The sequence below is a fragment of the Fopius arisanus genome, unplaced genomic scaffold (assembly GCF_000806365.1).
Source record: "Fopius arisanus strain USDA-PBARC FA_bdor unplaced genomic scaffold, ASM80636v1 scaffold00001, whole genome shotgun sequence".
Taxonomy (NCBI): domain Eukaryota; kingdom Metazoa; phylum Arthropoda; class Insecta; order Hymenoptera; family Braconidae; genus Fopius; species Fopius arisanus.
The window spans coordinates 5,195,264-5,208,996 of NW_011887740.1; the positions used below are offsets into that span (position 1 = coordinate 5,195,264).

Below are 13,733 nucleotides of genomic sequence, written 5' to 3' on the forward strand. Positions count from 1 at the left end.
ATGAAAAGATCATTAATTGAATTCACTACACATCTCTCAACGCATTTAGCCGATGGTATCCAATTTTTCAATAGCTCGTACACATTTTCAACTGTTAAAATATGACCTCTTGTTTTCCCCACAAGTGCGTTCTCCTCTTCCAGACGAAAATCGAGTCGAGTCTTCATGAGCGGTAGATGTTTCAACATTTCTGATATTGTATGTGGAGACAAGTAATGATGAATGTCAACAATTTGCATAAAATTAAACCACAGTTCAACACCTAAATCGAACTCTGTCTCCAATGAATCGATAATATTCGTAAAAAGATTTTTTATTTCCAGCAGACAAGCTTTTGTGATGCAATCCTCATTGGAGAAATCTGCATAATTGACAATATGCTGTCTCAGTTCAGCATCAGCAATGAAGGTACAAGCCTGCTGAAGTAGACATTTGGCTTTCGATGATTTCACATTACTCTGTAATCTAATCAAATCGCGGCTTGACCAGTTACAATAAATGTACACCAGCAACTCGATATCACCATCATACAGTATCACTGGATCCCTGTTATTTTCAAAATAACTTTTAGAAACCATTCGACGTTTGCGTTTCGCTTCGGAGATGCAAGTCTCAGGTTTTTTTCCAGAGATCGTACAAAACAAATTCAAAAGGTGCAGTACACAGTCGAAATACTCTTCATGGACAACGCCATACAACAGCCGATATTTAATCCCATCAAATTTATTATTAATCTTCTTTATATAAGATATGTGAAAAGCCTCGTGATTTAATGCTGACAATTCCTTAAGGATAGTTCCCGAAACGCATTCAGCCAGGCGTATGTCGTCATTGAAATTTTCATCGACAATTGTTTTCAAACTAACAAGGCGATAATCACAGGGATAACATAGATTTGATATAATATCCGTCTCGACTTTCACAAACTCAATTTTAGAAAACGTTTTAATTCTTAAATCTTTTGTATTGGGGACGATAACTCCATGTACATTGACAATACAATTTGAAAATAATGAATTAGCGATACGTTTTGAATATCCCTCAATGTTATCGTATCGTGAACGTTTTCTCAATGTAAGTATTCCTCCTCTTCTGAATACTTGGTCAGAATCGCTGTCACCATTTTGTTGCACCTGAATTTCTTCGTTATTATCCTCACTATTGATATCAATGTCGATCATACCTGAATTCTCAGTATTCTCATTCGACTGTGCACTGTCCATCAATTCATCATCACTATTAAAAATATCAGGAGCATGGCTCTCATAATTTTGATCCTCAGAGGGAGTGCCAGTGTGGCCCTCGGACTCAGTATCAGTTTCAATAATTACATCGATTAACGGTGGATTATCGGTCATGCGAAGTTGTTTTTTGGCAATCGATGGCTTTCTAATTACTACCTTGGAATTGATTTCAGATTTTTCGGGTACCGCTGATCTCCAGCCCTCGTCGTTCTCAAAACTGTCGGTTGTGAAAAGAATTTCATGATACTTGGATCTTTCGATGCTGCTTGGCGATTTTTCTTGCTGCTCTGTTGATTCTTTGAGATCAAGTGGCAAAATAGATTCAATTGCTGTCGCCAAAATATTCCTACCGTTGGATTCATCCTGAGGTACTGGAATTTCCGGGTAAACGAATGGAGAAGTTGGATCGAAATTCGACTGCCATTGCGGATGAGGGGGTGTATTCAAAAATGATTCATCGAAGCACAAATCGGCACCTGGCTCCTGTCCCCCTACCTCTGCCAAAATACTCTCAATGTCCAAATTCAAATAATTTGTCATTGTACCTAATTATCGGAAATTTGAAATTAAAACTCACGTCTTACTTCTACGAAAGACTGTCCAGAAATAATATCTGAATGAGAATTTTAACCTTTTTTATACAATCGATCTTTATTTTTATCAATAACTGCATCCATGGAATTATATTTTTGATACAATTCTTCACTGAATACTGAAAGTAATTTTCAAGATTGTTCTCATTTTTTATATAATTCGCACATTACACAAGAATTAAATATTTTAAATTTCAAAAATATCACGTTTGATTTATCAGCACAGTACGAAATAGTATTCCATAAAAAGTCACACTCGTTTCAATTCTCAAGAAAAAAAGAACAGTCATATTATCTACGTAATTATTCATAAAATCCCTTAAACAATAACTGAGGTAAATGAACAAAAGTTCTAATCATTCTTTTTCCCAACATTTAAAATTCATAATAACGTTGAACAGAGGGGTATATAATGTGCAGTCTTCGACACTCAAAACAATATCGAAAGTAGAACGAAAGTTGTTTTTTTTCTGCATATAATAGTATTTGCTGTGTAAAATGGAGATATTTTATGACGAGACAATCTTCACTGACGGTAGTAGTTTTAAAAATTACGATGCCATTTGTATGACAAATGAGGCTGATCGATATTTAGTGAATCGTCTACAGTTGCATTCAAAAATTGTGAGTTTCATGTGCAATGACGACATGAAAGGTGCAACTAGCCCGGTTTTCCTTAATCCCCGTGTCCCAGGTCGAGGTATCAACATCTTCACACTAGATGCTACAAATAAACAAGTATTACGTTCAGCTCCATTCAATCAAATTCTTATTACCAATGCCCTGCGAAATTCTGTGCCAATTACAATCAAGGATCATGATCCCCAGAAGTCAGCAGTTTATACCGTTGGATATTTGAATCCTCTTGAGTCAGCAATCATGATAAAATACTACGCCATGCATCATCAAATTAGAATTACTCCAGATCTTCAGGCGTATATTGAATCATTCTTCAATGATACACGCAGTTGGTTTCGTCGAGACTATGCACAGCCAGGACCAATTCAAAAGCCCAACGGCGAAGTTGTTGATGCTAGTGGAAACCTTCTACAGCTACCGGACCTCTCATTTAGTAGTCCAGAAGTTGATATTCAGTGAAATAGTATTTATTTCAGTGTTTTAACTAAAAAAATACATTGTTTTTAATTATTTATTGACAAATCAATAAATTCCTTCAGTAAATAAGTAATTCTCCTGAGAATCTCTGAACATATTGTGAATTCATGCAATAATTACGATAAAAATCCACGTGTGGCATGATAACGTATAAATTTACAGATTGCATAAAAAAATTCACTAGTTGAGGGGAATGAAAAATGAGAGAATTTTCAAGTGTTCGTTGCCCCGATCACAAATTAACATGTCCGATTAGATATTCCGTTGTTTTCAATGGGTATCATCAAGAGATATTTTTATAATTCATTGATTTAATGGAGATCATCGGTTTTCAGCTCAACTTGCGATAAGAAGCGATTATTCAACAGGAAATGGTGCGTCCAGGAAATGTTATATCCAAAAAGTACTTCTGGACATCTTGGCACAAGTTTCAAGCAATCGGTATTCCCGTGGGTGTAGGCACAGGTTCCACCACAGTTTGTAAATTTTAACCGAGAATTCTGAATATCCATTCACGTAATATTTCCGCAATCTCCCGTGGTATATTTTATATGGAGTTTCCGGTCTATTTTCGGATTTCAGGGGATTTAATTCATCTGTATCAGAGAAAGTTAAGAGACACGGAGGATGTATTAATAGAAAGTAAATTTGCAATGTGCGTTTTGGTTCCTGATGAAAATCCGTCACCATCGTAGCGTGCAGAACGTCCGTCACGGTTTATCGAATCACACGTGACCATTGCTCCACCCATTACTTCTAAAAATTAACAGTCAACTTATTAAACTTATTAAAATAAAACATCTGATTGGTAGTAGTAAAGATTTTTTGGAGCTGTCAGAAAATAACAGGGGATTTATTTTCCATCGCGATTGCTCGTTGAACTGAATATCCTCGTGAAAAAAATATCATACGTATTGAAATGAATGAATCATAAAGAACTCCAGTTGAGGACAGGTGCCAAGTTTCTCTCATTTATTTTTCCCTCGGAATTTACACATCTCTCCCTTCTCCACGTGCTCTTCAGTTGCGCTATTTCTGCCAGGTGGCTCGCTAAACCTCGCCATTTTCTCAAACTCGACGTTTTTGGTTCAAGATTAATTAAACCCGCCTGGAAATAGTTGCTAACGTTTCACCGTTACACCAACACCAGCAGTCTCCCTCTTGGTTTACTTCTTGGTAACACTAATTTGCCGTGAATGTGTTAGCGTTTGGTCTCTGTACCTTGCACACGTGATGTCGATCTTCTCTGATGGAGCCTCTAAGAGAGAAAATCAAATCGTATTTTGGTGGTGAAAATGGGAAATGGACGTTGACCGACCAACCAACGGTGAGGAAATAAAATTAAAGTGATGGTCGTTGAATTACCTAGATTCTAGAATGAGTTGTGAGATGGTCCCAACCACAGGGGGGCAGCTTCATGCTGAATGGACACCGGGGTTCATTCATTCAGAAAAATTATTACTCTACTAATAATTTTCCGTTGAAATTTTCACACGAAATTCTTTAGATCGTGAAATATTTTATCCTGAACGTCTCTCCATTGGAAATCCATCAATTTTGATGTACAACGTATCTTGCTGGTGTACTAACAGTCGATGCCTACATAAATAATCATTGATAGACCCTTCGCGTCATGCATCGGTTTAAAATGGATATTAAACCGGAAATCAATGTCTTACAATGAATGCCTAAGTAACACGAGAGAGAAAAAATCAAACATTATTCTTCCAGTGCGTATACAACACGTGATTATCACAATTGAGTTAATGCTAATTCCCAGGGGATTTCTTAGCTGGGGCTGAAATTTTATTGATTCATTCTTCAATTTCATCATTAGAGTCAACTCCATCAAGAGTCTTGCGTTGGAGATGCAATTTGAGGACATGGTGACTATTTTTGCTGCGATGGTAGACTGTTGGACGTCTTTGGGGTGACGAGCTGGTGGAGTATATTTGCGTCGCGATGGGTTCACAAATCCGTGGCGAGACCAGCATTTTTAGCGAACATCTGTTGTCTACTACGAGGGTCATACCATGAAGTTGAAGTTATTTGTTAGAATCAGAATAAACATGAGTTCAAATACCTTTACCTGACGTAAATCCCCCAATAAAATTCGCGTTTATATTGCCACATTATTTTTATTTCAAGATATTTATCTCGGAAACGAATGGGTTAATGGAGAATTTGGAATTTGGAATATCATTTTTCCAAATTTTCAGCGCAAAATTGTTTTTCTTTTTTTTTTTTTTTTTTGGAAAACCCGTAATTATTCTCTCTCTTTCTCTGCTGTTTTCGTTCTCATTCTTGCATACAAAAATGTACGGAGTAATGCGAATTTGAGGGAGAGGACAAGTGATGTCCTATGGACATGTGTGTCTCCCCAAACACTCGGGATTTGTTGCGGAACGCGCGCGTCCAGACGATGACACAGCATCCACCGTATTTAGACGATATAATGGATATACAACGAGTTTTGTATGTGAAATTGAGGAGCCCTTCACCCCTCATTATCAGAGATATCTTCAAATTTCGATCATCAATTGGCATCCATTTCCAACTGACAATCTATCATTCATCTTAAAAATCCCGGAAATATTGGAAGAGAAATGTAAAAATATGATCGTCTTATTAATACGCATCGCAGAGAATTAATGATAATATAATTGAATTGAAGAGGTACCCGATGTTCTCCATTTAAATTCTTAGAAAGGCGGCCGACAAAATGGCGAATAGACAGGGTGACTCCTCAATTCCTCTGCGATTGTAAACAACTACAATTTCTCTCCTCGGGCAGCCAATGAAATACCAAAACAAACCCGGATTATCTCACTCTTCTGTTATCCTTCATCACAAAAGGGATTGGCAATGAATGATTGTTTTCTTTTATTCGTCTTCCTATTGGACGATGGATCCATTGGCCATTTCCATGACTACGAGGCTGTTATTGTGCGCTACAGCGCGCATGATTGCCTATTCCTGTTATAAAATTCTAATTATTCTAATATATTATAATAAATTATTCTAATTTCGATGAAATGCTCTCGTAATTTTACTCCAGCTTTTAAAGGGGCCACAGGCGAATCGAAAAGCTAGAGGTGCCCGATTTTTTCCGTCATTTTTAAGTGACCGGTTCTTTTAAGACGAACCGATCATTCAGGAAGAATCGAACATTGAAAGAAAATCAATCCATCAAAATTGAAATAAATGAAATAATATTTTTTATAAAGGAAGACATTAATGGATCACATTGCGCACGATTCACATATCCGGTTATAGACATCTCCAAATCACAACGTGATTTTTATCCGCAATTATTTTCACCTCCACCTCTTCCGCTCTCCTTTTGATTATTTTATTCTCTGCTCCATTTTCAATTGGTATTTTTATTTTTATTAGGTTTTGGAGGAGAACGAAGTTTCTGGGAGTATTTGTGTTTAATCGGTAGCAGGATGTCTACTAGTTGGTCTGGTGAATGTCTGTCCGAGATGTAACGAGTAAACTGCAGCCGAGGTGAATTGATTTTTATGGACGAGTTTTCGGTATTGAAGAAATAAGTAGCGGAAGCTGTTGAGCGGATGTACCGATGGATGAGAAATAATTTCAAGTATCTCTTTGGATGGCGTCAATGGATTCAAGAGGATTTTCCGGAGGATTTGGAGAGGCTCATCCGACTTTTCTTGAATTTCATTGGAAAGTAGGAAGTGAGAGCTCTTGAAAAGCGCTGGATTTTCGTGAGGAAGATGGTGCTGCAACCGATTTAAAGAGTCTCTTGCGGTGAAATATTAAAATAAAATGATAAATGGACTTGTTAGTGGTGATGGGTCGCGGAAGACGGCGAAACGATTAAAGATAAACCTGACGATTGCGTTTAATTTCTCTCCGAGGGCGTCAAAGACACCATAAACTGACATGCCTCGAATAATTCATAAGACTGATTGGGTTTGTTTGCCGCAAGCGTCAAAGTGCGTGCACGGAGATGCAACGGACTGAATAGAAAAATATTCAATGCCGACAATCTGGCGCCAATTTACAGTTTTTCATCGTACAAGTACACACCAACCGTAGAGATGTCAGATGTTGACGGTGAGCATTCGCCGATGAATATCAATGTCTCACTCATTTCTTTTATCCCGATCACCATTACACGCTTGGAAAATCTCTTTAATCAGAGGCACGAAGATTTCAGAGTTATAAACCATCAGCCATTGTCTCATGGTTCATTCAACTTGCCACTAATCTCAAATCAAATAATCCATTCCACAATTTCACATTATTTCATCTTCTTTTATTTTCTCGAAACAAATTCACCAGCAATGAAGTCAGCCCCTTACAGCCCCTGACTTTCAATGGATATATCAAAATCATCGAGTTTAAGGTTCTGAAAAAAAAAAAATTCTATTTGAAGAATGACTAGGAGAATTGAGTAATGGGAGAAAGCAGGACTCTTTGATGTCAAACGAGCTGGAGATCGATGGAACTGCATGCGATCCCATTGAAGCTGGTTAGTTACCGATACACATTGACTTATCATCGTATCAGGTATTAATATTCCCGATATTTATTAGCAGATATAAATGAAAACTGGAAGGATGGGGAGGAGAAGAGCTCGATAATCTCTTTAAAATTCGATGATGGTGATGTTCTCTCTTACTTCCTAAAAACTTCATGAGAAAATTATATCCCACGCTCACGAAGCGTTGCATTGAACCAGTGAAATCGGTATATATATATTCCAGATGAGTCCCAATTATCAACAGGAGACATCTGCAGGATTTGTCACATGGGTGGTTTCCCAGCGGTGGCAGCTTCAGGTCCGTTGTGGGAGTGGCCGAAACAGCAGCCCCAGAGAAATTACAGCCAGACATCAACTATTTCCTCATACGCTTATCTCGGACCCTTGATATCAGCCTGCAAGTCAGTTATTCAGCCCTAAGGAACATCTCTAGCCTTTACTATCCTTGAATCCTCGTAACTGGTATTTTATTATCAATTATCAAGGTGTCGTGGTACAGTTGCACTTGTTCATGTGGAGTGCCTTGAGAGATGGCTCACTGAGTCTGGTCACACCAGATGCGAGCTCTGCGGCTACAAGTATCTCACCAAGAAGGTACCAAGATACGGCATGTGCAAGAGCGCTTGGATCTGGTTCAATACAGTCATCGCAACACGACAGGTTCAATCTTTCAAATGAATTCTTGTTGTCATCTTGTTGATAAAAAATACATATAAAGTACCATCCTTTCTCACCTGTTGTGTCCCAGGTTCTTCTTGATTTTCTCTATCTTCTGGTGACAACTCCCCTCGCTCTATTCTCAATTTACATCTGTGCCCTTGCACTTCGTCTGATCATCGACAGCGGTTTCAACGAAATACCTTGGATGATCGTGGCAATGCTCCCCACCTGCTCCTTAACTCTCATCGCCTACTGGAGTTGGTTGGTAACATTAGGCAGGTACATCAACAGGTACAAGTACTCTATAAAAATCCACAATTATTTTCCAATCGCATTATCCCTCTCGATAATTAATTAAAGGCTTCATGGGAGACGTTGGCACAGATTCTGGAGGGATAATTTCGTGGTGCGACTTCTCCCGGACAATTCAACACACAGAAATGACTCCGATATTTTTCTTCAGGATAATCACCTTGATAATTTCTTACAAATAAATTTCTAATTGAATTAAACTGTTTTATCTATCTCCATCGGTCGCTTGGTAGAACAAAAGTGGAAGATTAATTTGATGCTGAGTGGTGAATTTTCAATCGGTTAAGAGCGGATGTTGTGCGTGATTCGAGTATCCTGGATACGTTGAGATACCAGGAGAGTTGTTGGAGTTACTGGTGAATTCAAATTAGCTCTGGTTAAGTGAACTTCATCGTCATGGTACAACGATGATATACGCCTGACAAGCGGCACAAGTACACGATGCTGGGCATTATCGCGCATTAAAATGTTAAGTGATCGTAAGCCATGGAAATGATCATGGAGGTTCTCAATCTCCTTTGGCCGTGAGGTGCCACCAGATTTATCACTTTTTCACGACTCTTTTACATCAATTCAAATGGCAATGGATAATTTAATCACTAAATTTTTCAGTAAATTCATTGACTTTTATCTGAAAATTGTATCCATCACCAATTACAATAAATTATGAGGAAAAAATGAGACACTCGAGGAATAATGTATTACTCTGCCATTTTTCTCGCTAACATTATCTCCACTTTTCTTATTCTCTCTTTCTTAATATATGATTATTACTCTCGCCATTGATTCAAGTTTCAAGGTCTCCCAGTGATTTGTTCCTTTATCATCGAGCTGGAGCTGGACATTTGCATCTTTGTCACGTAGTCTCCCTCGGAGTTGTTGTAAACATCTCAATTTGCACGTGCATGTCCTTCTGCTCGTGTGTACCAAAGTTAGAACTTGAGGGAATGCAGTTCCTGGGAAGGCACCGTATCGGAACCGCTTCGACTCCTCTCTTTCCGGATTTATTTTCTCATGTCGATCGTAAAATACTGCCAATTATCACTGCCGTATCGGCTTGCAATGGAATTTATTGTCATTGATATAGAGACCAGCGGGAGAGACGCGTCGGATAAAAAAGCATGAATTTATAATAGCGAGAGGAAGATTAGGATATTGTGAGTTTCAGAATAATAATCACAACTTTCGTATCATTAGGATATTATTTTGAACATTTTACTTTTATTCGTACAATTAAATTCACAGTTTTTTCAAAATCATTTATCATTTGTTTATCATTATTTTTTTTCATTTTATTAGCCTTTGTCCATTTGGCCGCAATTGGTGGAATTCTACGATATTTCACTCAATTTTTAACGAGTTTGGTAGATTGGTTCATCCAGCCAGTTACCAGCTGGACCATAATTGCAGACGAGATGAACAGTGAACATGGCACCCCTCTTGTACCTCATAAGACCACAACCAATGCGAGTTGTCTCTCCCCAAACAAGTTGAGTGTAGTGACCAGTAAGTTTTTTACTAGAACTGATCAGAGACGAAACGAAAAAGAATTCCCAATTAATTATTCTACTGTTACTTTCTCGTGTTTTTCTCTAATTATTGATGGAATACTCACCGGAAGGAAGGAACTACTTGGCTGTCGAAGTTCTCGACTTCGTCGTACCATGCCTGGACAATCTCACTGACTTTAGCATTGTATCCGTTGGACCAACCCTTACGACCCACATTTTGCCCGACGGGAAAACGTTCTGTTCCAAGAGCAAACCATTTTAGTTATGGAATAAATATTACATTGAGGGTACCAGCGGGACAACTCACCAACATTTCTGCATTGATCGTGCCCATCGGTACATTGATTCGCCCAGCGTTGGGCAATTTCGGCCAATTCCTCGTCCCATTCCTAGATAATGAGTAATAAAATAATAAAAATTTATTTGTCATCCTAAATATCCGGATTATCTTACCAGAGGTGGAATGTATCCAGCCGGCTGAGGACCATTAATTCCACGAGTCTCTCGACCACTGGCAACTCGATTTCTCAATTTATTGTGTAACAAACGAATTTCATTCTTCTCTTCTTCAGTGAGAGAAGCACTTTTATAAGCGACGCATTGATTGGCCGGTTTTGGAGACTACAATTATAAAATAATTACATAATACAATTGAAATTGAAGACTGTACTCGATTTAATACTCGGTACTTACCGGGTATAGGCACAGGGTGTGAGGTCTGCCCTTGCAGTTATTCAATTGGCAATAACTATCAGCATCGACAGAGGATAGTGCCAAAGCCACGACAAAGAGATAAATGATTCCAGCCATTTTACGAAGAATACTATCTAGTGGAAATGAACTTGAATTGTGAACAGTCGGAGCGACAACTCGATATTTATACACCTTCTGATAATTTGTCATGGTCGATAGCTTTTTTTCCCTATAAGTTATTGAAGAAGAGCAAGTATTTACACATCCAGCGTACGTCAAGATTCCATAGTGTCGATTATTGATTATGCATTCATGAATGGAAAAGTGTTATCATATTTCATTGTAGGTCCGATCAGTAATACATCATCAGATCGACAGGCGACAGAATCAATTGATTAATTATTATCACATGAAATATATCCCAAATAGATTTATAGAACGGGATAAATCGGAAATAATGTTCTCTTATCAATCTTTTTATCGTGTCGGATTGATAAATTCTTCACACGTGTATAAATGTATTCACCAGGTATTTATTGAGATGCAGTTTATTTTCGTCGTTCTAATCCTAGTCGAAGTAATGAATGATTCATGCATCGTGTTAGAACTAACTACCTACCGATCGTTGTGGTCTTGTCGCATGTACGAAAATACACGTACGACATGGAAAATCGAGTCGTTGATGTATAAACAACGAATTGCACAGGGAACTCGATGATATTTCTCCGGTGGAGTTCTGCCAAGGTACACAGATGTGCGTCTTCAACTGATCTAATTGTTTTCTTTTTTTATATTGTATGTAAAAATAACTCGAATGATAGTGGCCAATAATTAATGAAGAATCAATTTAGATGGGGTATTTATTGTTCGAGGGAGTGGAAGAGCATTTTTTGAGGACTTTTTTTTATTGAAAGTAATGAAAAATGAAAAAAAAAAAATGCCGTGACCAGGAATCGAACCTGGGTCGCTACGGCCACAACGTAGAGTGTTGCCATTACACCATCACGGCTATCCAAAACTACGAGTGTCAGAGATTTTACTAGAAGTACAAAACGGTAAGATCATATCTCTGGTCTTTAAATTCCTAAATAAACAATTACTGCTCAATATTTAGTTTCAGAATTAAATCAGAAAATAGTTCTCATTAAGTTCAAAATATTTTAATAGACAAAAATCGAAAGTAATGAATTATTGGGGTTCATGGGCGAATGATGGATGAAAATTATTTAAAAAATATAGAAGCAATGAAAAAAAATAGGAAAATTTGATTCCTGCCGTGACCAGGAATCGAACCTGGATTATTACGGCCACAACGTAATGTGTTACCATTACACTATCACGGCTGTTGGAGGAGTTGAGAGGAAAAAGTCGAGGTAGATCCTAGATCTGGACTAGATGATCGATCAATCGTGAAGAGAGAACTGACAGATACCTCAGCGCCGCTTGACACTTTCTCTTAGAATTTGTTCAAACGCCCATCACATGTCTTTATTTAGTCATTTACGCCTTTCATGTTGTTTATTTAATAATCGATATGTTTCGCTCAGTTGCCGCCTCATCGAGTATTAAATTGTTTTTAGCAATAATAATTGCATAATTCAATTTTTTTTTTTGCAAGCAGAAATCGCTCCGATAGCGCGATCGAGATAAACCGCTCATCTGTAAAAATATTTGCCCTCTAATCCAGTTTGTATTCCCCATTTTTAACCAAAAATTCTTAGACTTCAATCTCAAGTACTATCTCCGCTTGGAAATTCTCTCGACAAATATTTAGTGGGCAAACAACGTCTTGGGTGAATCTGAGAATCAAGTTTATCTCCTGTCACGATCTTTTCAAGTTGTTGTTAACATCATGAAATATTCATGAGAGTTATCTAAAAAGCCCTTGATATTAGACGATCAGATGAGCAAGAGAATATAAATATTCAATTTTCGCAGAAATCCCCTGAAATTTTGGAACAATAATTCAATTTTCTCAATATATTTCGATATTTAATTTCAAGGTGAAAGCGAAATTGAAGTGGAGCGATGATGAAACGGAAATTGAGACGCGTTCGTAAATAAAAACCCAAGGAGATTGAAAAACGTTAATTTTTTTTTTACTCCTTCAAAATTGCTTTCCAAGTTGTGGGTGAATGACAGATCTTTTCATTCTTTGACAGGATAATTACCATTTTAGAACTCATATTACTAGTATCGGGTGCTATGATCTTTCCCTCGGCCTTTTTCCAGATATTTCCGGTGTCAACCCCTTTTTTTGAGAATTTCAAACTGCGGGCACGTGTCAAAATCGTCAGGCCGGTTGCTCGTTCTCAAGGCGAGAAACCCTGGATACACTTTGAAATTCTTTTATTGAGAATTAAAATAAAAAGAATCCCCAGGTGACGATAATGAAGCTTTTGGCTACAGCCAGAAGTGTCACTGCAAAAAAAAATGCTAGGTAATTTCTCTCTTGCCGAAAGGTGGTAATTTTATTGTCCAAACAGAAACTTCTGCCGCTCATCTTTACACAATTTTATCGCTTCACAATTCATTCTTGTTAATTGATAATTTGTTAATTGATAATGATAATTTTTTTTATTATATCTTGAAAATTCGCGGCAATAAAAAAGATATGAGCAACCCAATGGCATGATCTTTCAATTTTCTAATTTCAGAGATGATCTGGAAATCGAATTTCATGATAAAAAGTTGAACCCCTCTGATTTCCTGCAGGAATTATTTTTAGCAAATGTTGACCCACTTAATTTCTGCCAACACCAAGGGCTACCTGCTGTTATTTGTTTATATTGTTTAATCTCGTTTTTTATACAAGTGGTATATCAATTCTCGCAAATACCGTCGGTGAAACAATCCATCGAATTGTCGGAATATTTTTTTTTTCAATTTGTAAAAGAATTAAACAAAAATAAATACCTTCCCTCACTCATTTCATCCGAAAATACCCGTGGCATCGGAGTACGAAACCAGAAGTAACTGCGAAGCAAAGGGTATCTGGTCTTGCCACAGAAAAATATATAACAACACCACGTGCACCATTCCCTCGTCCATATTTTTTAATTCTCAAACAAAGTTACGATTTACCCACAGC

At 37.6% G+C, this 13,733-nt stretch overlaps 2 protein-coding genes and 2 non-coding genes across 7 annotated transcripts; 1 reads left to right on the forward strand and 3 right to left on the reverse strand.

Annotated features, from left to right (window-relative positions):
• Nucleotides 1–6,883: 6,883 nt before the first annotated feature.
• On the forward strand, nt 6,884–9,026 carry LOC105264688 (E3 ubiquitin-protein ligase MARCH3). 4 transcript variants are annotated; one of them, XM_011301742.1, is made up of 7 exons: nt 6,886–7,036; nt 7,265–7,454; nt 7,519–7,587; nt 7,690–7,867; nt 7,952–8,126; nt 8,215–8,417; nt 8,487–9,026. In XM_011301742.1, exons 2-7 carry the CDS (start codon nt 7,403–7,405, stop codon nt 8,626–8,628), a joined length of 819 nt encoding a protein of 272 aa, XP_011300044.1. In that variant the 5' UTR covers nt 6,886–7,036; nt 7,265–7,402; the 3' UTR covers nt 8,629–9,026. The 4 variants fall into 4 exon arrangements, with proteins under 4 accessions (XP_011300055.1, XP_011300060.1, XP_011300044.1 ...); XM_011301753.1 differs by having other exon boundaries at nt 6,884–7,454; nt 8,215–8,405; XM_011301758.1 differs by having other exon boundaries at nt 6,885–7,454; nt 8,511–9,026.
• A 636-nt stretch (nt 9,027–9,662) lies between these two features.
• On the reverse strand, nt 9,663–11,299 carry LOC105264703 (venom allergen 3). Its single transcript, XM_011301769.1, has 6 exons — nt 11,262–11,299; nt 10,643–10,871; nt 10,403–10,570; nt 10,257–10,338; nt 10,054–10,186; nt 9,663–9,962 (listed from the first exon to the last, which is right to left on the reverse strand). The coding sequence occupies exons 1-6, from the start codon at nt 11,282–11,284 to the stop codon at nt 9,791–9,793; spliced, it is 807 nt and encodes a 268-aa protein (XP_011300071.1). The 5' UTR covers nt 11,285–11,299; the 3' UTR covers nt 9,663–9,790.
• Nucleotides 11,300–11,580: 281 nt separating this feature from the next.
• TRNAH-GUG (transfer RNA histidine(anticodon GUG)) lies at nt 11,581–11,651 on the reverse strand. The gene has a single exon. It is a non-coding gene; the product is annotated as a tRNA-His (tRNA).
• Nucleotides 11,652–11,914: 263 nt separating this feature from the next.
• Nucleotides 11,915–11,985, reverse strand: TRNAH-GUG (transfer RNA histidine(anticodon GUG)). The gene has a single exon. It is a non-coding gene; the product is annotated as a tRNA-His (tRNA).
• Between the last annotated feature and the right edge of the window lie 1,748 nt (nt 11,986–13,733).

Bases quoted from the DNA above. Each gene is read 5' to 3' on its own strand.
- LOC105264688 (XM_011301731.1), top strand. From the start codon at position 7,403: ATGTCAAACGAGCTGGAGATCGATGGAACTGCATGCGATCCCATTGAA. The intron at 7,455-7,518 runs GTTAGTTACCGA...GATATTTATTAG, and splicing joins ATGCGATCCCATTGAAGCTG to CAGATATAAATGAAAACTGG. The intron at 7,868-7,951 runs GTCAGTTATTCA...TCAATTATCAAG, and splicing joins CCCTTGATATCAGCCTGCAA to GTGTCGTGGTACAGTTGCAC.
- LOC105264703 (XM_011301769.1), bottom strand. From the start codon at position 11,284: ATGCGACAAGACCACAACGATCG. The intron at 10,339-10,402 runs GTAAGATAATCC...CTCATTATCTAG, and splicing joins CTGGATACATTCCACCTCTG to GAATGGGACGAGGAATTGGC. The intron at 10,187-10,256 runs GTGAGTTGTCCC...CTCTTGGAACAG, and splicing joins CGATCAATGCAGAAATGTTG to AACGTTTTCCCGTCGGGCAA.